The sequence below is a fragment of the Sinohyriopsis cumingii genome, chromosome 10, assembly GCF_028554795.1.
Source record: "Sinohyriopsis cumingii isolate HCF-2022 chromosome 10, ASM2855479v2, whole genome shotgun sequence".
Classification (NCBI taxonomy): Eukaryota; Metazoa; Mollusca; class Bivalvia; order Unionida; family Unionidae; genus Sinohyriopsis; species Sinohyriopsis cumingii.
In genome coordinates, this window is record NC_142970.1 from 26,032,794 (window position 1) to 26,059,195 (window position 26,402).

Sequence of the window (26,402 nt, forward strand, 5' to 3'; positions counted from 1 at the left end):
AACAACATCAATAGATGTCATTCCTAATTGCTTTACAATCGGTATCTCTTTTGGGTCTATTCTTCTATATAGACCCTGCATAACATCACAGAGTCCTCCGTAGATCACTTTGTATACAAGCAATCGGGAATTTATCACTCTAACCAGAATAGGTCGAAGTTTAGTATTGTCTTTCATAACGTTATTTTTCTTGTCAGTGAACTAATTGTGATCAATCACTGACAAATAGTAGCTGCTTCATTGATAATTTCGGGGGAATTATTACCAGCCCATCGCTGACCAAATAATATCTTATGTCGATCAACGTCGGCAATGACGGAACTGTGGCACTGAGTAACAAGACAGTCCCACTGGTAGTACTTGAACTAGAAGTTACAGAACCACTTCCAGTAGCACTATACGTGGAAATATAAAAATCAGTACATGAATCATAAGATTCCTCTGGCGATGGTGATGATGTTGGTGATGGTGCTGGTGCTGGTCGTGCTGGTGGTGATTGTTGTCTCCTGTCTCCAGATCTCGGGTGCGTGGGGGTGGTGATGGTGCTTGTTGTCTCCCTCATCCAGATCGCCGCTAAGTTGGGGTCTGTGATGGCGAATTTTGTCTCCTTCGTCCAGCTCGCCGCTGATAGAGGGGAGGAGATGGTGTTTTTGACGGTTGTCTCCCTCGCAGTTTATTAACTTTTTCAACAAAATCTTTATAATATGTATGCTCTTTTCACTTGATTCTTCAAGTACCGCAGCGCTCACGAAACACAATAGCATCCCAATCTCTCTCTGGAGTGTTATAAGATTCTGGTTTTAGAAGCTGACGTCGCATCGGATATCCCGCCGTAGCAACTGCAAGTGGATTATCCGTCACGTGGATATAACCTTGAAGATTAAACTATCAAGTTTTTAATCTTAATTTAGATAGATCCTCGACAGTACTTTTAAAGTCTTGAATTTGTGCTGACTATGCCGTTGTCAAATTGTACATGTAAATAATACCAGGGACAACATCGTTTCTCATGCTTGTTTTTACAATCATTTGATTTCACTTACAGTTGTTTTTCGTTTTTACATAGAAGCAGTGATGACGAACTGACGGAATAACTATATCGAATTCCATACACAAACAGTTTGTAGCAATGTGTATACACAGTAACGCAGCACAGTAGTGGACACATACACATTGAGGCACTGATTTTGCAAAATAAATACCAGAACAAGGCCGCAGGGTCCGCCCACCTTGCTGATTAACACCGTTTGATCAAAATAAAGAAGAATACTCAATCAAAACGCTTGTAAGCTGTCAATATTATTCAGATAAAATAATAGTAACCATGAAATTTAATTAGCATTATAAGGCAATGGATTTTATGCTTTCAAGCATGTCCAGTCCATGTCACGTGCTCTTAGCTATTAATAGAGTGGATGCAAATCACGTGAACAGTTAAAAACTGATCAAGTGGAGGCTTGAAATGATCGCATTCGTCAAATAACGATTACAAACAGGTCTAGTTATATACGATGCTGTGGGGCATTTCTGTGAACCTAAGGTTTCCGTTCACCAGTATTGAAGCAAAACGCATACCGAATTCGACCAATTGACGAAAACAAATTACAGCAATGCTTACCGTTTGAAAAGAGGCAGTTGTCACCAGAATATTCTGTTCAAGACAATATTAGTTTTGGAAACACGGGTTACCACCACCGTGTTTTCCTCACTCGCGACATGTCGGCCTCTCCTGCGTACAGGTTTGAAAATATGTAATGTTTATCCATCGGGCTACAGCAGTAATTAGGTCAAGTTTATAGCTAGTTTTACAAAATTCAACGTACAAATGGCAGTAAATGGCATAAAATATAAAGCAAACTAAACCGATCTTGTAAAAAAAAAGTTAGTAAAGTTCAACATTTTATTTTTTTTAAAAATAGGTTATAATGTGGAAGAGATCAAACAATGAATATGATGTAATGTGCTTACAACGTCTTGTTGATTGGGAAAATTTACCAAAGAATTCAAAAACAGACTATGCGCCGGGGAATTTGGCGGGGGAATTTCTTGAGAATTTATGTTCTAGCGTCAAGTTGACACGTTGGGTAGCAGACGATTTTGTACGTATGGGACAACTTCTTGCAAAATTCGAAACTTGGATTAAAATGCAGCATAGTTTTAAGGTATACTTTTCCACCTTTTATATAATGTATTTATTTGTGTGATTATAAAAGATACATAGTAAATCGGATTTTCTGGGTTACCGGTTCAAGAAGGTCATGGAGTGGGTCTTCGTGTTAACATTTAGAAATCACATTTTCATATGCATTTCGAGTCGAAATGCGGGATATTTTTGTAAAACGTTATGAATATCACTTTCCTTAACTAAAGTACGACCGTTTTTTTCTTGATACAAAATTGATTTTTGAACAAAAACTACACGTGATTCAATCTTTACAGAAACGACGTATCGTTGCGCACAATTACCCAACGGGCAGAATTAGCCGACATGGTGGTACATTTACGCTGTATCTTTCAGTGTATTGAGTAAAGACACGCGCAGGAAAACCATACACTGTTAAATAAAAGTGTAAGTTTAAAACGGCAAGTGAGGATGCATACTATGAAAAAGTCATATCAGTGTGAAATATGTGATAAAATGTTTAATGAGAGTGGAGCTTTAAAAGTGCACGCCAGGATTCACACTGGAGAGAAACCATTCAAGTGTGAAGTATGTGATAAACTGTTTAATCAGAGTGGACATTTAAAACTTCACCTAAGGATACATACTGGAGAAAAACCATATAAGTGTGAAATGTGTAATAAAACGTTTACACAGAGTGGAAATTTAAAAATTCACGTGAGGATGCATACTGGCGAGAAACCATTTCATTGTGAAGTTTGTGATGCAAAATTTAGTTTTAGTGAAAGTTTCAAACTTCACATGAGGATTCATACTGGAGAAAAACCATTTAAATGTGAAGTGTGTGATGCAAAATTTAGGGTAAGTAGAAGTTTAAAACTGCACACGAGGATTCATACAGGAGAAAAACCACATAAGTGTGAAGTTTGTCATAAACTGTTTAATAAGAGTGGAAATTTAAAACTTCACATGAGGATGCATAATGGAGATAAACCATATAAGTGCGAAATGTGTGATAAACTGTTTAGTCAGAGTGGACATCTGAAACTTCATATGAGAATGCATACTGGGGAAAAACCATTTAATTGTGTAGTGTGTGATAGAAAATTTAGTGATAGTAGAAGTTTGAAACTTCACACATGGAAGCATACTGGAGAGCAGTCACACAAGTCATATAGGTGTGAATTTTGTAATAAGATATTTACTCAAAATGGAGATTTAAAACTTCACATGAGGATGCATACTGGAGAAAAACCATATAAGTGTGAATTATGTGATAAGATGTTTACTCTGAAAGGAAATTTAAAAATTCACACGAGGATGCATACTGGAGAAAAAACGTTTAAGTGTGACGTTTGTGATAAAATGTTCATTAGGTGTGAACAATTAAATCTGCACATGAGGATTCATACTGGAGAGAAACCATTCGAGTGTGAAGTGTGTAATAAAATGTTTAATCAGAGTGGAAATTTAAAACAGCATGTGAGGTTACATACTGGAGAAAAACCACTCAAGTGTGAAGTGTGTGATAAATTGTTTAGTATGAGTAGATATTTAAAACTGCACATGAGAATACATACTGGAGATAAACCATACAAGTGTAAACTGTGTGATAAAATGTTTAATCATAGTGGTGATTTAAAATTGCACATAAGAATACATACTGGAGAAAAACCATACCAGTGTGTAGTTTGTGATAAAATGTTCAGACAAAGTGGATATTTAAAACTGCACATGAGGGTTCATACTGGAGAAAAATCATTTAAGTAAAATCGTTGTCAACATGTTTGCAAACTTAATGAGATATACATAGCATATACATGTATATCATTTTCTTTCCATGTTTTGTCCAATTAACATATTTAAAACTAATAATGAGCATTTTAGATATGATTTTGTCTGACTTTTTACTCTTCAGTATTATTTACTATATGAATATCCTGCTTGTTTAAAATATATATTTGATAAAATAGTTTAAACAAACAAATTTGATACATATTAATATTGTTACGTTAATGTTTGTATTGGAGACATACAAGTGACCTGTGCTACAATTGGTGGATTTTATAATTAGTGATGCTAATAACACTTCATCGGAGCCATACATACGGCCTGTACTTTAACTGAGGGATTTATTGCGTGGGATGTTATAATAGCATTTTTCATTGGAGGCATACAAGTTACCTGTGTTACAGTTTTGGAGTTTATGACAGTTTATTAACAAGGATTTTTTAATTTTGTTACAAATCGTCAAGAAATGGAATTTTTTTTAATTTATGTGCAATGTCGATGCACAAGTGACTAAATATGCAAGGAATATTCAAATTTGGTGATGTCAGTGATGTCAAAATGCACCCATTAACACATTAACCCCTGGAGATTTTTGTTGTGTTCGCCTGAAATTCGAGTAGGAAACACATTTTGAAAGCTATTTCTGAATAGATCTGTAAACAGCAAAATTCCAGGTGATCTTTTAATAACATACTGACTAGTTGTGTTAGAAACATTGTTTTTCATTGGCTATTTGGCTCGCGCATGAGCAGAAGGGTAAAAGTTTGATTATTTTTTTTGTATTTTTTTTTGGGTAAGGTATTGCTCTACATTTTCATATTTTGCATAGGGTTAGAATTTTAAAGAAAAAGAATTTTCGCTGCTTTTCTCACTGGTTATACTGGTATTTAAAAAAGACCTTGTCTTTCTTAGCTATAATTCGAAGAACCTTTAATTCCCTTTATTTTGGTGCATGATTGATGGGTGTAATATGGGTTATAGAGTATATAGCTTGGCCTCTCCAGATGTGCACCTTTCAAAAAAGTGCTAGCTCCACTTGGTCATTTTCACTTCCTGACCTTCATACGTAAATTGTATACAAAAGAGCCAATAACTTTTTTTACATTTTATATATTTGGTAATTCGTTCATTGCACTTTCAGAAGCTGGTATTGTCTAGACTTTCAAAATTCATTTTCCCTATTTTAATAGCTGCAATGGATAGTGCACTTTATACTAATTAAGGCTGATTTTTTAGCACAAGGGAGCAGTCATTTTAGTATGCAGTGTGCTTAGATCATCTACAATTTCTAAAAGTACAATATCCAAAGAAATACCACCCACATTACACTAACGCAGCATAGAGGTTTGCAAACATTCTCTAAATTGTGCATGTTTTAAATGCAAACAACTTCACCTTACATACGTCACTCTCTCAAAAGTACATAATAACTGGTGAGTGCCCCCATAAAGAGAACATAGGCATTATTATTGTATGATTTAATTTTGATTGTACAGCCAAAACATTTAAGTCGCAAGCATCAAAACAGTCCTTTTGAATAATTTTCCTGTATTTCCCCCACAGAACAGTATTTATGAGTGTCAGAGTCTCTAACAAGTCAAGCCCCCTCCCCTTATTGTAAAAGTGAGCTATTTTAAAAATGCACATTACTTTTTTAAAACATAGCAACTAATGTTATGCTGAATGACAGGAACATGAAACTAGCCAGAATTATTTCTGAGACAGCAACAATGAATTTTACAGTTTGAAAAGGGATGGAACAGATCAGGTTCATAAAGGTCAAATGTCAGAGTGTAAAATATTTGCCTATTGTTTAATATGGAAGAAGCGAATTCACTTTCTCATCATTTTTTAAAATTTCTTTGCAAATAAATGAAAAGAAACATTTTCACTATATATTTCTTTTACTTATTGCAGCAGTTGTAAATTTAAGTTGACTCTATTCCTATATTCTAAGACTTCTAATTTCCCCATAATTATGGTCACTACTGGCACAAAACTGCCTCATGGCAAATTATGTAAACAAGAGCAAAATTATCTAATTAGATTTTTTTCAAGCTTAACATCAATATGAATGTACCATTTTCTTCAGAACATCATACATAATTATATGAAAATAAAATCAAAATGCATACATTTTTATATTTGCTTTAAGGTGGCGCTTACAGTTTCATATTTGGCATAGGGCTAGAATTTTAAAGAAAAAGAATTTCCCCTGCTTTTCCCAGTGGTTATACTGGCTATTTAAAAAGACCTTGTATATTTTAGGTGTAATTCGAAGAACCTTTAATTCCCTTTATTTTGGTGTATGATTGATTTGTGTAATATGGATTATAGAATATATAGCTTGGCCTTACTCCATAGGTACACCTTTCAAAAAAGTGCTAGCTCCACTTGGTCATTTTCACTTCTTGACATTTAGAGGTAAAATTGTATACAAAAGAGCTGATAACTTGTTTTTACATTTTATATATTTGGTAATTCAATCATTGCACTTTCAGAAGCTGGTATTGTTTAGACTGGCAAAATTCATTTTCCCTATTTTAATGGCTGCTATGGATAGTGTACTTTATACTAATTCAGGGAATTTCAGGCTGATATTTTAGCACAAGGGAGCAGCCATTTTAGTTAGCAGTGTGCTTAAATCACGTACAATTTCCAAAAGTACAATATCCAAAGAAATATCACCACCATTACATTAATGCAGCGTAGAGGTATGCAAACATTCTCTAAATTGTGCACGTTTTAAATGCAAACAACTTCATCTTACATACGTCACTCTCTCAAAAGTACATAATAACTGGTGAGCGCCCCCTAAACGGAGACATTATTTTTGTATCGAGATCAGTCTCAATTCCAAATGCCCATCTTATCCTACTTTTTGCAAAGGTTCATCTGTCTGTTTGCAGTTCATACCGGCTTGCCTTAGATCTGAGACCAAAAATTCTAAAATCCGGACACAAATTCGGATTCCGACCACGGGCAAATTTTGGGTAGAAAAGAATCGGGTTCCAAAATGAGTTTTTTTTTCCCGCTGTATTTGGTAGTGCAACTAGATTTTCCAGATTGTAGAGCTGCATCTGTCTACCTTTCTATAATACCACCGACGTTAGTGTATCCTGCATAACCATGACGCTACAGAGGTCGGCAGTAGCCTACTGCCTCCTGCCACGTTAACTCGTCGCTAGGAGTTAATGTGTTAATGCTACTTATGGGAGACAAACAAATGGCCTAGTGTTATAATTTAGAGATTTGTACTAAGAAATGACCCATAGAAGCGGCCTGTATTACAATTGACTGAGTTTAGAGTGAGGGTTGGTTTTATAACACTGCACAGAGGTCTTGGAAACGCTTAATCACGCGTATTTGGATGCAATTTATTTTAACATGGGACGCAGAAAATCAATTATACAGGAGACCTCGGTACGCACACGTTTGCCGGATGGCAAATGGAAGGGCTTGCCAGTCCTTCTTCAACCATCTGCTGAGTGGGAAAATGTGTTGATCAAATGATCATTTTAGCTGTGCTAATATTTACAGTGAGAAAATTCAGTGGCTGAAAGACCCCCATATGTACATGTAGTCATTGTAAGTGTACATCTGAAGAACATGACCCATTAGCTTGGCGGCAAGTTCAAAGGCTTGACTAGCTGCAGAGTGGTGGGAAAACGTACAGATATTTACAATGACTGAATACAAAGATAGAAAGACCCATTGATGTACTTTTGTGTAAGAGTACATCAAATGAACAACTTTGCATTATTATGTTCGTTTCCAAGTGTAGCCAAATAAGCAGTGCATGTGACCTAGAAATCAAGACATGTTGAGAGTTAGACAAAATGCTTTTTGCAAATTTGGATAAGTATTTTGGGGGAAATTGGCGAAGATTGTAACGGGATTAAACAGAATGCTAGAAGCTGCTAGAACTGATATTTCACATTTCACATGGAACTCTATGTGTGATGCTTAGCTTAGTGCATGTAGTAAGAAATTTCCATGGCCTGTCATAATTCGCGAACAAATTTAATGGACAAACAAGAGATATAAATCAGTGTTGTAATGAAGTTATAAAACTAAACTAATTGGCAACAACTGGTTCTAATCATTTGGAAATTTTGCCACTTTAGGTATGCCCAATATGTTCTGGTAGGGGACTGCAACTTTTGCTGGTGAGACTCCTGTTTTTCCAAAATAGGAGTCATGGACACCTAGTTTTAAAATCCTAGCAAGACCTCTGCTGCACATGGCAGATATACAAGTGGCTTGTTTTACAATATGCAGTATAGAGTGGTGGATGGTTTCTTAACACTGCCATGGGAGATATACAAATGGCCTTTGTTAAATTTGACAGAGTTTCAAGTGAGGGATGCTTTCATAAAACTGCCCATGGGAAATATATATGTGGCCTGTGTTCATTATGCTGTCAGAGGATCTGCAGGCAAAAAATGTTTGCCATAATTTCAAACTAAAGAAAGGTAATATAGGTCTTTGCGTATAGCAATTAGTCTGACCTTCATTTTTGTCTTGAGTATTCAAAATGAAAATGTGATAAGTATGCGTATAATAATTTACATATCTACAGAAATGACAGCAGATGATTGGAAATTGTGCTTGTAAAACATCGATGTAATGACTGGTGTCATGTTGCTAATAAGGTGTTGTGAATGGTGTAAATCTTCAGTGATTAGCGCAATCCCCGCTTAACAACATTTAGTAACGTTTTTTTCATGAACGAGCCATTTTCAATAAAAAGGCATATCTGAGTTTTGAAATGAGATACTATAAATTATTAAGACAACAGTCTTAATGACTGTTAATTTTTCCTGACGGGCAAAATGGGTTTCATCAATAGTTTCATGATTTTCACACATTTACCTGTTTAACAATTCCCAAGTGAATGCTTCAATTTGATTTGTTTTCAGGTTTAAGTCATCTGAATTTTCATGAAAGAGTGTGATTCCAAGTCAATAATATAAATGACTCTGATGCTGTTTGTTGAGGTAAATCGGACAATGACAAATAAATATCTTTAATAATTTGTTTATTGCATATACACAGAATGAAATATATTTAGAGGAGCTACTTTGTTGACATCTGTTCTTAGCAACATGGTTAACAAAATTTAACATTAATTTTATTTTAAAAGTTTCAGATATCATTGATCTTCAAACTGTTTCAATTACTTCATTTGGATTGTAATTATATTTATATTCCCTATACACACATTATATTGTATGGGCAATGAAGAGAGAGACAGAGAGATATTACTCTTCATTATTCATGTATATTGATATATATTGAATAAAGAGCACATATACATTAGTTTGTTAAAATATTTAAAGAAGAATTTATTTCTTCATCTATGTCAAGTACTGAAGCACAGGATAGCAGATGCTGAAAGCATCTCCCATTTGGAGGATGAGGTCATCATCCAGGAGATTTGTCCACACAGGAAATAAGTTATTAATATGAGTATTTTATGTCTTTTCATGTTTATAAAACTGTAAATAAGAAAACTAATAAACTTCTTAAAACCATCACTTAGTTCTTGTTTATCATTGTACCACACTTACATAACATCAGTTTTATCTCTCTATATTCTCTGGCTTCAATTGCATGTTTTTCATCTTTCTCCTTTGAAGCTGAAGCTTTGTTAATTCTATTTTCTGTCTGTTTTTGTTTTTTTTTTTCTTTTACTTTCACTTTCATTTCAGAGATACACACGTACTTTTTGACCTTTCTAAGATGTAACCCTTTGTATCAACAGGTTTCATATTGTTCACTAAGCATGAAAATCTTATATCCCTTTATTAAGTTTTTTTGATGAACTCTTGTAAGAACAATATCCATAAAATAATACATTCTTATTTCATTATCTTGGTATGTTTCAAAGAGTATATTATAATATATGCAACCACATGGAATTGCTGCCTTTAGTGTAAACTATAGCACTACTTTGAAGTAGTATTAGTCATTCTTGAGTTTTAATATCTTGTAATATTCATTTTATGCAACAAATTCCCTCAACAGATTTTCTACCTTTAAGTTCTATTTTTGGGATTAAAAGATGTCATACAAGCATCATGCAACAACGTAGAATAACCCCAATGACTGTTAAAAATAACTCTATGGGGCAATATTAGCAACACCTTTAGACCTCTGATATCTCATAACAATTCTTTTCCTGCAACAACTCCCTTTATGATCTTTCCTACTTTGAATATAGTTTTTGCAATGATTAATATTATTAAATGGCAAGCATGCATTATACAGCAATTTGGGCAAACTCGTGTCAGTGTGACAAAGTATGTTGCAGCTTTAAATTTCACTTCAGATATCTACTAGACTGAATTATGTCATAGCTCAATTTCATTTTTCACTAACGTTAAAAAAGAATAATTCTTGCTGCATGTACTTAGCACATCCGATTTTGTGACCGGATTTTTAGACCTTTTGGTCTCGGATCGAAGACAGACAGATGAACCTTTGCTAAAAGTAGGATAAGATGGTCATTTGGGATAAAGAGTGGTCTCGATTCGAAACTAATGGGTCCGTTAAGCAAAACAATAAAGAAAGAAAAGAACTCCAGCTTTTACCCTTCTACTCAGAGTAAGCAAAGTAGCCAATAGAAAACGATGTTTCTAACACAACTAGGCATTAGATTATTGGAAAATCTCCTGGAAGTTGATGTATTAGAGTGTATTCAGAAATAGATTTCAAAATGTGTTGCATACTCGAATTTTAGGCGAAAACTACAAAAACCTCCAGGGGTTAATATGTTAAAAAGAGGATGACAATGTTTATTCAAAACCCGAGCCACAGATTTCACAAGCTTTGTCAATAAGTATATAATAATATAGTCCAAAGTCCTTGAGCATTTCAACATTTTAGCATATTTCTCAAACGAAGGACGTAATGATCTACTTCCTTGTCTCTAAAAGGTAGTACTTTTTGAATATGAAGTTGTATGGTCCTCTGTGCTTGTTAGGTACAATTCTTTGAATCAAAATTGCATTTACTTTGATTTTCTCTTTCTTTATTTCCACCTGTTTTCATTGCAGTTTTTTTTCTTCGTTTTCTGCAATGCACTTGTATATATCTCTTTCCTCATGCTGCAATTGTATTTCCCTATTTTTTCTTCCCTATTCTCCTGATGCAGTTGCATTTGTCTTTCATCCTTCTCAGGTCCTGGGTTCGATCCCCGGCCGAATCATACCAAAGGCTTACAAAAATGGTATTCACAGCTGCCTCGCTTGGCGCTGAGCATTAAGAGTTTAGTGTTAGGACTGGTCGGCCTGGTGTCAGGATAATGTGGCTGGGTGGGACATTATGCTACATGTCTGCGGCATGATGCCCCAGTGCTAGACATCACTATAAACTGCCACACTGCAGACATCGTACGATATGACTGAAAAATTGTTAAAGCTATGTTACAAATCCAAATCACGCATTTTCATCTTTCTCCCTTGAAGCTGAAGCTTTATTAATTATATTTCCGTCTGGGTTTTTTGTTGTTGTTTTTTTAATACTTTTCGTATATTGCTTTTATTTCAAAGATAGATACAGATTTGCTTATCAACCGAAGCACTTCTATCTAAAAATTCCTTTCTACCAAATATCTGACCAAATTACGTTTTATTTCCTGCTTTGGTATAGAAGCATTCACGAAAGGAAAATCATTTACTCTGGCATTCTTGAGCATACCCTCCTTTTGCAAGAATTCTAATCTTTCCTGGTTAGAATTTAATATAAAATTCTTCACTGTAAATGATATTGTTGAAACAGGTCATAAGTCACTCGTCCATTACTTAAGGTAACGTCCATATTATACTAAATACAGCATAACCCAAGAATCAAATATAATTTGTGATTAGATATTTAATTCGTGAAGGAAATTAATCTTTGATTAGGAATAAATGATTATCTTAAATTCGAGATATTATATTTTGATAATTTTCTAATCTTAATTGTAATCATTTTCCTGAAATGACTGATTACATTGATTTTCTCTTCTTTGATTTTTATTCTTGACAAGTTTGAAATACGGTTTGTTGATTTGAAGAGAGCTTATTTTCTGCGGTAGAAAAGGTGGAGAGGATAGGTGTCACAAAGGCAGCTGCAATCAGTTTATTTTCGTGGGCGGAAAGGCATGATTGATGGATAGGAAGATACTTTGATAGTATAATGAAAAGTCGGCTTCGTTTGTCCGCTTTATAGTGACGGTGAATTTGCCTCAGTATAACCATCTTGTCACGTGGGCGTTGTAACTACTGCCAGACAAAGTCAAAGTCCATACCTGGTTATGAGATCATGCACTTTCAGGCAAATATTGCTGAGTTGTTCTGTACACAAGAAAGCAATAGGGAAGCTGAGCAGCAGAGGGGCGTAACATACATTTTGCTGAAACGTCATTTTTTGAAAATTACACCCTCATACGAAAAATATAAAAAAAGGTCAATAACGCCAAATCGAAGTCTCTAACTTACCGAGAATTTCTCTAATTGGGTTAGTATTGTTGTCGTTTGTGTTTTCCTAAATTTTTATGTACGTTCGTTTACCCAGCGGACGTTCTATTGAGGTCGCACCTCCTCTGCTCCTGCGTAATTAAATCATTAATATATCAATAATGAAATCTTACAATAGTAGATTAGCTCGTTAAAGATTAGAAGCAATTAGAACACAAAACAGTGAAAATACTTCTAGCTAGCAGTAGATGCGGATGTCTCTTGGCAAATTTGGAGCAAACGTCTTTCAGTCAGTACCCTTTCGTATCTGCAGCAATAATTTATCTCACCCTAATCTGTGGAAATTGATGAAAGCATGCCAGGTGATCAATATTGTCTTCATTTGATAATTCTAATGGATAGGTTCTTTGACGAATTATTATAACACTTTTTGTTTCAAATACCGAAGGCTTTTCTTCAATCTCAAACGGAAATGTTTCTTTAAATTTGTAAGAAGACTGAAAATGCTGGTACTTCTTTCCTACTGACCTTGAATGGCATATTACCAGGCCTAATATAACACACTAGTAGTAAATGGGGTCACTTTAGGGACAATGGGACTTAGCATTAAAAAACACCCTGGGTCACTTTAGGGACAATGGAAATTGAACATGGAGAAAAATCGTGGGTCACTTTAGGGACAATGGGAATTTAACATAGAGTTTGGGTCTGTCTAGGGACAGGGGAAATTAACATGGGGGAATAGAGTTTGGGTTTGTCTAGGGACAAGGGGAATTGAAAATGGGATTTTTTTTATTTAAAAAAATTTAAATTTAAATTTAAATTTAAATTTAAATTTAAAAAAGGGGTAGGCAATGGAAAGGCTATCTCTTTTCGAGAAATATGGCTGGCCCTGAAAAGGGCCTTTGGGTTTATGTTAATGTATCCATTAACATAAAGGGCACCGCATTGGTCTTCTTCTTGTCCTTAAGCTGCGTTTCACTGTAGGACCGTAAATCAGGACTCTTTTGAGGCATCCTTGTCTTTCTACGTAGATCCTACGTATCCACAGACTGGTGTTTGTCCTGTGGACAACGGTCCACTTGGATCGGACATACATGGGTATGTCCGTCCGGAACATCATGGAAGACACAAGCGTAGAAGATTGCACATCGGTCCACATCTTGAAGCGACGAGAACAGGTGAATCAATGCACTGAACTGCGCTTATTTATAGGTAGAGGTAGGATTGAAACGGATTGAGTTCATTCACCAATCCAAACACGCGTTACAAAATTCAGTCAGCCCGCATCCAATCCGAAGAGATTAGTCTGTGACGTCAGTTGGTCTATATAGATTCGCTAGCGCTTGTGTGCAGTCAATCTATGCGACAGTGATTCAACATGACGGAAATTCATAAAACGATCCATTGGGGTGCACCAGCAGGGGAGACTGCCCAAGGGAACCCGGACTTACTTTCAGAAGAGGTACATTGGGATTTTGTGGATTTTCTTACCTCGCAAGAATTTGTTCCGGAACCTTCGTCTCATTCTTCATTACCGCAAGTGGAGAATTTTAGACAGAGACAGAAAGAAGAATTGGAGAAATTTATGCAACGACAAAAGGAAGCGGAACAAGCTTTTCTCCTACAGCAACAGCAACAGCAACAAGAAGAGGTAAGAAAAAAACAACAGCAACAACAGCAAGAAGAAGTAGCAGCAAAGAAACAAGAGGGTGAAAATCAAACGGCTACGGTACTGTTGGACATTTTAGCGGAGTTAAGAAGTCTGAAACAAATGTATCAGACTTCTTTATCACGACCGAAGAGAATACGACCTTCCCGAGCTAAACACGCCAACCCTGTGACTAAGCCTATCGTACCACCCTTAGTGATTTCAACCAAATCATCAGAAGTAGGCCTTGGCCGTGGCAAAGGCTTAAGGCAGTTAAAGTTGATTGGTTAAACTCACTCCTACACCATAAAGAAAAAAGGCCCTTTTCAGGGCCACCCACATTTCTCGAAAAGAAATACAATTTCAATTTGCCAATAACTCAAAAATAAACCCCACCCATTTTACCCTTATAGTACGTGTCTGTGTATGAGTGCGTGAGTGTAGCTTCTTATTTTAAAATCAAAACTCAAAGAGACTTACCTTATATCATTAATGTATTCTTTTATCCATTTTTTACAATCCAATTCACAATTCACAACAGAACACTTCTTCTTTCTCCTTGTTTAGTCTCTCTGTTTTTTGAATTTCTTCACCGTTTTTTCCTCATTTTCTTCCCTTCTTCTTTTCTTCTCCTGTTTCTTTGCCTCTTGTAAATAGAATTGTCTTCTTTCTTCCTCTTCCTCTAAATATTCCCTCTCTTCTTTCGAAGAATCCCTCTCTTCTTCCAAAGAATACCTCTCTTCTTCTGAAGAATCCTTCTTTTCTTCTGACTCCTCTTGTTTCTTTTTTGGGCAATCTGGAGACCAATGTCCTTTTTCTTTACAATAATAACAGGTATCTTGACTTTTGTCTTTTTTAGCCCCTGTTCTTTTTCTTTTTTGACGGTCTGGACACTCTGAAGACCAATGCCCTTTCTTCTGACAGATATAGCAAGTATCCTGACTTTTATCTCGAAAGGAAGGAGAGTAGTCCGTAGGCTGGTCTGAAGAGAATTTTCTAATGACCCCTCGCAAAGCTCTGACGAAACGTTCCATCTGGGTAGTCTCTTCCATCGTTGTGCTCGGTTTGAGAGTGAAATGAATAGTGAAAGGACAAGACACACACCCTTTTATATACGCTGGTTTGTCATGACTATAAATTAGTCTATGGTGTTTAAACTTGAGTCATTTGACGTTTTGCACTCAAGATGAAACGATCCTATTCATTCGAAAAGAAAGAAGAAGAAGAAGAAAGTAAGAGGCAGAAACGTGATCTATCGCCTCGTACCAGGGCTGAAATCTTGGCACAAATTCATGCCAGTGATTTTGAAGAGGACATGAGTGAACCAGAATCGGAACCCTCTAAACCAAGTTCACCACCCTTAGTCAACCCTGAAAAGTACTATTCCATTCGAGAGACGGAAAAGCGCTCCTCTAGAAAATTTAGAACCACGGCTTACACCTACACGGTGAAGTTTAAAGATTTCAAGGCCGACGTACCCTTGGAGAAAGCAGAAGGGTTTATCACCGAGATGTGGGATTCTTTGCTCACCTCACTCAAGCGACAATGTCAACCCAAAGAAGACGATCGCTTGACACTATCCATAGATCACGACGGTTTGAAATCCCCTGTTTGGATCAAGTTTAGCAGACCCGCAGAACTAACCCCTTCCAAAGTCATGGACAAGATTCAGCACGTACAACAATCTAATGACCAGTTTGACATCACCGATGGTAAAGCCACACTGAAAATGGCTCACGTCTCTCTTCCTCAAGGGACAGGACGCAAAAAGGTCCTACTGGTGAACGACCTTCGCAACACCAAAAAGAGTCTCGTCCGAATTAACAACCCTCAAGACCAGATGTGCTTAGCCCGTGCCATCGTGGTGGGACGAACCTATGCCAACAAGAACGACACGGTAGAATGGAAAAGAACCTGGGAGAACATTCGAAAATCGAACCGAACCAAACAACGAAACGAAGCAGAACTCCTGTTGCAACAAGCTGGCCTGTCCAAAGACACACCCTGTGGCATTCCTGAGATGCAAAAATTGCAAGATGCCCTAGCTCCACACTACACCTTGAAAGTGCACCCTCAAGAAATGCGCGGGTCTCTGTTGTTTCGAGGCCAGGATTTTAAGGACGGAAAATACATTCATGTTTATCAACACGATGACCATTTCGATACCATTACCAGTATCACTGGATTCCTGGGATACAGTTATTATTGTGAGAAATGTGACTATGGTTATAACAATCGAGAGCAACACAAGCATTGTGGATGGAAATGCCCAGGATGTTTGGCTTCTCCACCCTGTCTGAGCGAAGAACCAGTGCCTTGACCGACTTGTCTGCGCACGTTTGTCAGCCCTACCTGTTACCAACAACATTTGAAAACACAAGGTTCACAGAAGAAATGTGCTTGTCAACTCCTGAGATTGTGCCCTACCTGTGGACAAGGCATACGTACCAATAGTACCAAGGCACACGTATGTCGAGGAAAGAAAAAATGTCACATTTGTCACCACATCGTGGACTTGGAACACGAATGTTACGTGCAAAAATACCAACCCCCACCAGAGAAAGAGGACGGTCACAAGAAGAAAGGCAATTTCATCTTTTTCGATTTCGAATGCATGCAAGAGACCGGCATTCACATTCCTAATTTCTGCGTGGCTCATCGAGCGTGCGAGAAGTGCATTCAAGAACCTATCTTCAGTCATTGCCCTCACTGCAGCAAGATTCCTGGAGGGCGTGAAAAAATCTTTCGAGGACCGAACACGTTAGCCGATTTTGCCCAATGGGTCTTAGACCCCATCGACAAGACATGGAACAAAGAGGACATCGAACGTTACGGAGATTGTCATCGTCATGCCACAGTGATGGCTCACAATTTCTCCGGATACGATGGACAGTTTCTTCTCAGATACTATACGGAACAAGGCACCGAACGTCCTAAAGTGACTTTGAACGGAGCCAAAATCATTTTCATGCAAGTGGGACAAGTGCAGTTTAAAGATTCGATGAGTTACTTGGCCATGCCTTTGAGCCGAATGCCTAAAACGTTTGGAATGACAGAAATGGCTAAAGGGTACTTTCCACACTTTTTCAATACGGAAGCCAATCAACATGCCGTTCTACCCCATTTACCTGAGGCTCACTATTACGATCCCGACAACATGCGTACCGAACAACGAGAAGCTTTCTACGCTTGGTACCAGGCTCACGCCTCGGACCCTTTCGACTTTCAGGAAGAAATGCTAAAGTATTGTCGTTCCGACGTGGACATTTTACGACGTTGCTGTGGAAAATTTCGAGAACTGTTCATGGAACACGGAGGGGTCGATCCTTTGAAAGAAGTTTGCACCATTGCCAAAGCGTGTTCCTTAGTGTATCGACAACGATTCATGCCTGAAAACACTGTGGCTGTCATCAGTCCTCAAACGACCCACTTTGTCAAACGTCAATACTCGGTCAAAGCCCTACGCTGGTTACATTACTTGTGCGACAAGGAAGACAAATGGATTCAGCATGCCCGCAACGGAGGAGGCGAAAAGACCATCGGAACGTATTCGGTCGATGGCTGGGACTTAGAAAACCCCAAGATCGTGTACGAGTTTAACGGTTGCTTATTTCATGGATGTCCCGTCTGTTACCCTGACCGTGACACTAAAAATCAGTTTTTACAACGAACCATGGAAGACTTGTACCAGGACACTTGTCAGCGGCGCCTAAAGTTAGAACAGCAAGGATACCAAGTGGTGGAAATGTGGGAACACGAGTACGATCACCGTATGAAAACCGATCCCGAGTTTAAACGCCTCGTGGAAAGTTACCAGTTCATGGACCCGTTGAACCCGAGGGATAGTTTGTACGGAGGAAGGACCAATGCCACCTGTTTGCTGTACCAAGCCGACGAAGAGAAAGGAGAAGAAATGAAATACTTGGACGTGTGTTCGCTGTATCCCTACGTGTGCAAATATTGTCGCTTTCCCGTAGGGCACCCGCAATTGCTGACGAAACACATCGACCTGAAAAACATTCGACAATACGAAGGCTTGATCAAGTGCAAAGTTTTGCCTCCCACGAACCTATACCATCCCGTCTTACCTCACCATTGTCAAGGCAAACTGATGTTTCCCTTGTGCCGTACTTGTGCCGAAACGTGCAACCAGGACCAACCTTGCCATCACAGCCAGGAAGAACGTGCCTTGACGGGAACCTGGGTCAGCGTAGAATTGTTCAAAGCTCTGGACATGGGATACCAACTGTTAGAAGTGTACGAAATTTGCCACTTTCCCAAGACACAACAGTACCACAAGGGTGACCCTACTCAGAAAGACATTTTCGCAGACTACGTGGATGCCTTTTTGAAACTGAAGCAAGAAGCTAGCGGCTATCCTTCCTGGTGTCACACTCCCGAAGACCAAATACAATTCAAAGAGAAATACTACGAACAAGAAGGCATCTCTTTAGACCACATCGAAAAAAACGAAGGCAGGCGATCGTTTGCCAAAGTGATGTTAAATTGCTTGTGGGGTAAAATGGCACAACGACCGTGTTTACCCAAGACGGAATATTTGACAGAACCTTCCCGCTACTTCCAGATGATTCACGACAAAACCAAATACATGAAACACGTGGACGTCGTTCGAGAGGATTTGATCTTGGTCAATTACGAAGAAGATCTGGACTTTGTACAAGACGACCCTTTTGGAAATGTCATCATTGCGGCTTACGTGACAGCTCATGCTCGCTTAAAATTGTACGAAGCTTTAGAACTGTTAGAAGAACGCGTCATGTACTTTGACACGGACAGTTGCATTTACATCCATCACCCGATTCAACATCACCCTGACATCGAAGGAGACCGTTTAGGAGCCTGGACAGACGAGCATCCCGACGACAAGATTCTAAGTTTCGTCAGTGGCGGCCCCAAAAATTACGGCTACGAATACCGGGACAAACAAGGAGAAGTGCACACGACGTGCAAAGTGAAAGGACTGACTCTGAATCATCGTACCAGTCGAGTGGTCAACTTTGGGGTATTGAAAGAAGCCTTGCAATCGGGAGAGGATGGAAACTTTAAAGTGACCACCTATCAACCGAGCAAGATTGTACGTTTACCCACTCACCACATCGTCAGTCGACCCTTGGAAAAAGTCTATCAAATTGTATACCAGAAGCGAGTGCGACTTCCCAATCACTTTACGTTGCCGTACGGTCACGTCGGTATTGGTCTGTATATGAAAAGGACCCCTATTCAAGATCGATAGTTCATTGTTCATTGAGGTAACTTACCATGTCGTTGACGAAGAAGAAACCAGATTGGTTTGGCTTGGACCCAAGAGGTGACCCAGTATGCACGAGAGTTATTCAAGGAAAAAAGTTACTTTTCAACCCGTGTTAGTGACGGTGCCAGAAGAACCCGTCACCCAGGACGGGACTGTCGTGGACAGGCCTGAAAGACCCTTTCGGAAGGACACTTGTGTGACCTTACCCCCTACTATAGAACTGGTTAGAACTTTACACAAAACATGTGGTTGTTGTACAGACACTTGTTTTTATTCCACGTTCATGGTTATCATGTGCCTTTTATTCTTGTACTTAAGCCTTTGGCTTTTATGTATTTTTGTCTTTCGTATTCATGTTTGAAAAAAAACATTCAATAAACGTGTTCTGAAAAAAGTATATAAACTCTTGTCTTGTCTGTTTTCGTGTCACAAGTGACATTTCTCACACCATGGCTACCTCTGCTGTCTCTGCTCCCTCTTCCTCTACTGTCAAAGTCATCGACGAACACTTAGATCGTGCCAGTTGGGAGGCTTTGTATCTTCGCCATCCCTTTAACATGCTCATTGCTGGACCTAGCGGTTCAGCCAAACCGAATTCGTCAAACGTTTGATTGAACATAAACATCATTTGATCGATCGACCCCCTCAACGAATCGTGTGGTGTTACAAAGAGTGGCAATCGGCGTACAGCCTCTTGCGAGAAAGTCAAGGCGATTCCATCGTGTTTGTGGAAGGCATTCCTAAAGAAGACGACGGTATCGTCTCTGACTCCCGTCAAACCCATTTGGTCATTTTCGACGACATGTTAGGAGAAGACGAAGAAGAAATTAAACTGTGGTTCACGCGCAAAGGGCATCACCGTAATGCCAGTGTCGTTTACATGACCCAAAATTTGTTTCAACAAAGTAAAGCCCATCGCACCATCAGTCTCAATGCGCATTACGTGGTCTTGTTTAAAAGCCCTCGAGATAAATCGCAAGTGCAAGTCTTAGCCAAACAGTTAGGAACGCCTTGGCTGACTCAGGCGTACGACGATGCCACTCAAACGCCACACACCTATTTACTCGTCGATTTGAAACCTACGACTCCCGAGGATTTGCGATTTCGTACCCACTTGTTTCACCACTGGTGCCAAGACGGAGGGCCTGTCCTGTACACGTCTCCGTCCTCGACTTCATTTCACTCCACATAAAAAAAAATCTATAAAAACCTCAGACCCTTTTTCGTCTGTCTCACTCTCAGTGCGAACATGACGTCCCTTCAGTCGCATCTTCCCGTCAAATTGATTCGTGCCTTGTATGGCATCAGTCGAGAAAAAGATCCACAAACACGAGCTCGTGTCTTAGAAGCTAGTCTCAAAGAAGTCTTACGATGGTTCACGGTGACGGCACGTCAATTACTCCAAGGAATCATTCAGATTCCTCATCAAACCAAACGCTTGTTTGATCGAAACAAAGTCGCTTTGGTCCAACTGGCTGATCCCCGCATCGACACTCAAACCAAAAAACAAATCATTTTGAAACCTGGAGGGAGCGGTACTCTAGGAGGGGTCATCATTCGCTCACTCTTAAGATGGGATCCTAATGCCCCCAAAGTTATACCCAAGACAAAAGTCCAACGAAGCCCCAAGAAGAAAAAGACCAGGTCCCCAAGGAGAACTTCTCCAGTGGCAGGACCCTCCTCTGACCAGACACCATCACCCCCGAAAAAGAAAAGAAGCCCCCAGAAAAAGAAACAGAGAAAAAGTCCCCAGAAAAAGAAAAGTCCACAGAAAACTAGTCGCAAGAGAGGCACTTCGGCCAGGACGCAACCTTACACTCGCAAACCACGACCTGCCACGGCGGTGACTGCGTCTCCGGCAGCCTCACGTTTGTCCACTTCTCCGTTAATGACACCCAGAACTGAAGAGTACTTGGAGACGTCGATCACACCAAGAACTTCTTCGTTGATGACCTCCAAAAGAACTTCCCCAGTGGCAGGACCTTCCAATTTAGTGGCAGTGGCTGCTGCTCACAAAGTACCTTCTCCCAAAATCAAAGTTCAAGAAAGATCGGGCATGTTACAAGGTTTACAGGATTTGTCCAAGCAAGAACTGGCTCGATTTAGTCCGTTACGTACACCTGCACGACGTGTCATGCCTGTCCTCAAACTAATACGACGTCAAGACAATCAGTGGCGACGCGTTCCAGTATAAAAAAGGCCTGTGACCAAGTCGGGTATCAGTGTTTTTTGGTGCTCCTGAAGACTCAAAGATGTCACCCTCCAGAAAATCCCAAGGAAAGAAAAGGAAAGGACTGCCACCACGTTTAGCCAAACATGGGGACATGTTATCTGTCCTGTCCAAAGCTTCTCCACCCCTACGAAAAAAACTCATTCAAACGGCCTCCAAAGAGGTCATCGATACCGTGTGCGAATGTTGTTTGAACGTTTTGAAAGGCACGATCCCTTTGTCCAAACACCAGAAACAATGCTTAGGCAAACATCGTCACGTTCTTCGCCAAATGGTTCAAAAGAAAATTCCCATTCGTCAAAAAAAGAAGATGTTAGTGCAACGTGGAGGTATTTTACCTCTCTTGTTAGGCCCCATGCTGAATGGAGTCTTGGGAACCATGTTGGGAGGACTGGTGGGAGCAAGATAAAAAGGCCTCGGAAGTTCCAAGATCTCAGAATCGACCCCTGACAACCCCATGGAAGGACGAAAACTAGCTTTAGTGCCTTACAAACGATGGATGGAATACCATCGGTGGCAAGAACAACACACCCCGTATTTACCTCCCAATCCCCATTTGAGCGAGATGTCCCAGTTACAACACGAATTGCAGTCCTTGATGGATTGCCAAGATTTGTCCGAAACAGAAAAATCGCAAAAGTACGGTCAACTCTTGCAACGACTGCAACTCTTTCACCAGAAAGCTTTAGACGAAACAGCTCTACCCACTCTGAAAGATTTTAAGACCTTGATGAAAAGTCCAGCACCATCACCAGTACTAGTACCAGTACCACCAGTACCAGTGACCAAGACAGATAAAGGAAAAGAAGAAGAAGAAGAAGGGTCTAAAACTTCACCAGAAAAAGTACGCAAGTTAACAACACCACCTACCTCCAGAATTGGATGGATTAAAAAGATGATGGCCACCCCTTCTTCATCACAAGAGAAAAAGAAAGTGAAGACAGAAGTGAAGACAGAAGTGAAACAAGAACCGATATCCCCCGCTCAGACATCCTCCTCCTCTTCAACACCTATTGCCGGTCGCACACGCAAAGCATTGCAATCCAAGAAAATACCCCAAGAGAAAAAGAGTAGCATCCTCCAAGAGTGGGTGCCTTATTAACACACCAACCAACACAAAAAAATGGAAAAAGTCTTAGCCAGCATTTACTACGATCCCTCCCATCCTGCAGGTTACGCAGGAGTTCAAAAATTGTATCGTGCTGCCAAAACGCAACTGAAAAGTCTCCGTTTACCTCAAGTGCAACGATGGTTACAAGAACAAGCTACCTACACTTTACACAAACCCATTCGACGCAAGTTTGCCAGAAGTCGCACCCGAGTGGAAGGCATCGATCATCAATGGCAAGCCGATTTAGCCGATGTCTCTCATTTGGCCAGCTACAATCGTGGCTACAAATATTTGTTTTGTGTCATCGACGTCTTTGCTTCGGTCGTACCCTTGACTTCCAAATCGAGCAGCGAGTTAGTGCGAGCCCTGCAACGGGTGTTGAAAGAAAGCGGTCGTCACCCTCTTCGATGGCAAACGGACAAAGGTACCGAATTTCTGAACCAAGCTTTCCAAAAAGAATTAAAGAAACGTGAGATTCATTTTTTTACCACCGAGAATCCCGAAACCAAAGCCAGCATCGTGGAACGTTTTCAACGCACTTTGAAAGAACGCATGTGGAAATATTTTACGCATCACCACACTCTGAAGTACATCGACATCTTACCGCACCTGGTGCAAGCGTACAACCAATCTTACCATCGAAGCATCGGACGTGCCCCGCAAGACGTGACTCCCGACAACGAAGTGCTGGTGTTTGAGCGTCTGTTTGGTACGTCCCCGACGAGGGCTGTCCCCAAGAAAAGTGGAGAGTTGGCCGTAGGAGATTGGGTGCGCATTGGCAAAACCAAACGCACTTTTGACAAAGGTTACTTACCTAACTGGACGACCGAACTGTTTCGCGTCACTGGACGAGTGCATGGCCGTCATCCTGCCGTCTATAAATTGGAAGACATGAACGGAGAAGTGCTCAAAGGAACGTTTTATTTGCCCGAGTTACAACGTGTCACCAAAAAAGAAGACGACGTGTACGACATCGAAAGCATTCTCGAACGCAGAACCCGTAAAGTGGGCAAACGACGTATCAAAGAAGTCAAAGTACGTTGGAAAGGATATCCGCCCAGTTTTGATTCTTGGATCGACGCTTCGCAAGTCATCGACTATAAAAGGAAGTGACCATCATGCCTTTTCACACAGACGCAGCTACGTCGACCACTCCTCCTTCACCCAGTTCTTCTGTGCAAGATTTACAAAAACAACCCTTGTGGGTGTGGTGTGGAGAACGTGTGCCTAAAACGCAAATCGTCTTTTTCTGCCAAATCTTCGTGGTATATTGTGTCATCGGGGCAGCCATCGCCAATTTGAGTTTGCAACAAAGAGACAAACAATTGTGGACCATTTTATCGAGCAGTTGCATCGGTTACCTGCTTCCTAATCCCTCCCTGAAATTCACCTCGATCGGGGACCACGGGAACCTTGTGTCCAGTGCCAGTGCCAGTCACCACTCCAACCACAACCAGAACCCCATTTTGGGCGGAGACACGCCTCTGACGTCCACTAACCCCTCGGACAGCCACAGAACTCTGGAATTATGAGTCACCAAAACCAATTTTACTTAACCTTACCCAGTGACAGTTCCATGGAGGTGTTTCCCAAGAACACGTTGTGCTGTTTCACGGCCAAATTACCTCAAGCCATCCCCTTAGATCACGAAGCCCATTGGGAAGTGGCTTTAGTAGAAATGATTCACCCGACCCAAGTCCTCAATGTCCTTCCCAATCAAAATTTTTTTGATGTGGAAGTTCATGACGAGCAAATGCAACAGTGGATGGATAGCAATGTCAAATATGACAAGAAAACCCGTACACAAAAGTACACCACCTATCACTTGTTCATTTCCCCAGGCTATTATTTTAGTGGTCAACATTTGGTCAGCACCATAGCCTCCAGGTTTAATGTCGTGTTTCTGAAAGCTTTGGAGCATGTTAACAAAGTGTCACCATGGAGTACCACAAAACAGCTCGTCGCTTCTTGATGAAATTTGAACGGAGTAAAATCCTGTCCATTTTATTTTGTCCTGAATTGTATGACATGTTGGGCGGAGACATGAACCTGAGAATGAGCATGATGAAGAAAAGCGAATTACCCATCGTTTACGACAACGAGTCTTTTAGCAAGTTATTTCGTGCCCCGGTAGAACTGAACCAAGGACTGAATTTGATGTTTGTGTACTCCGATGTGGTGGAGTATAACGTGGTGGGACACACCTCCGTACCGTTACTGCGTGTCATTCCTTTCAAAGTGGATTCTGCCACGAACACTGACGAGGAAGGTGGAAACACTTACCACGTCCACCGCGAATTTGTACATCCTCACTATTTGCCTGTCAGTAAGTCGTATTTGGACACGGTCAACATTACTATAAAAGGAGATTTGGGACAAAATATTTCATTCACCAAAGGAAAAGTTACGGTGAAACTCCATTTTCGAAAACGGTTTTCTCACGATTCGTAAGTCATGTATCCAGTGTACCGAGGGGTTGCTCGACAGCGAGGACAAGGTTTAGGAGATATGTTAAAATCGGCCTTTCGTTCGGTGGCCCCGGTGTTGAAACCGATGGTGACACGCGGATTGCACGCCTTGAAAGATGCGGCACTGACGCAAGGCAAAGAATTTCTCCAAAATGTCATCATCGACAAACAAAACCCTAAAGAAGCTTCATGAGGGCAGGCAAAAATGTCTTGCTGCAAACGGGCAAAGACATTTTGGGTCACCGAGAAACACCTATAAATGCCCTGCACGCTACCGAGTCAGGCATTCAGCAAGGACAAGGCAGAAAGAGACGACGAAGAAAACACCCTTTCACCAGACTTCAAGCGAGAAAGGCCAAGAAAAGAAGAACCGTTCGAGACTTAGACGTTTTCGATTATTGAGAAAAGAGACTTAAAAATGATGCACCGAGAATCTTGCGCTTGTTCCAAGACGGAACTGGATCTGTTTGCCATGCCCCCCACCATGATGACGATGCAAGAATCCCAGTGGGTGGAATTTCACCCCGTCTCCTCACTGACCGATTCCGCTCCCATCGAGTTTGAAATCAAAGGACAGCCCGAAGATTACATCGATCTGAATAGCAGTTACTTGTACCTGAAAGTCAAAATTCTAGATAAGACTGGAGGTGCTATAGACGATGAAGCAGTAGCTCCCGTCAACAATTTCATGCATTCCTTGTTCAGTGGAGTGGACTTGTACTTGAATAACAAACTGGTCAGTAGCAGCATGGATACTTACCCTTATCGTGCCTACCTGGAAAATCTCTTGACGTACGGAATAGATGCCAAGAACACTCATCTCAATGCCTGTGTGGTATGGGAAGCTGACGAACCTACCAAGATTGAAATATTGGAAACTGATGAAAAGAAAGACAACAATGATGGATTTCTAGAACGAAGAAAGAGAATCACGGGAGCCGACACAAGTTTAGAACTAATGGATCGTTTGCATTTGGACATGTGGTTGCAAGAAAAGTATTTGCTGAACGGGGTGGATGTCCGCCTGAGACTGAATCGTAGCAGTGCCGCTTTCCATTTGATGGCTGATAGTGACGGTTACAAAACCAAAATCCTAGAAGCCAGACTCTACGTACGCCGTGTGGAAGTGTTACCTAAAGTGGGAAACGACATCAGTCAGACGTTGAGCAGAACGACTGCCAAGTATCCCATACGACGCGTGGAAGTGAAAACCTTCACCATTCCCAAGGGACAGCGATCTATGATCGAAGATCATCTGTTCCAAGGACAGTTACCCAAACGTTTGATCGTTG

The 26,402-nt window shown here is 40.1% G+C and overlaps 1 protein-coding gene across 1 annotated transcript; it reads left to right on the plus strand.

Annotated features, from left to right (window-relative positions):
- The first annotated feature begins 2,487 nt into the window (after nucleotides 1–2,487).
- Nucleotides 2,488–4,012, plus strand: LOC149789779 (uncharacterized). The gene has a single exon (XM_089971778.1). It carries the CDS (start codon nucleotides 2,594–2,596, stop codon nucleotides 3,890–3,892), a length of 1,299 nt encoding a protein of 432 aa, XP_089827904.1. The 5' UTR covers nucleotides 2,488–2,593; the 3' UTR covers nucleotides 3,893–4,012.
- The last annotated feature ends 22,390 nt before the right edge of the window (nucleotides 4,013–26,402 follow it).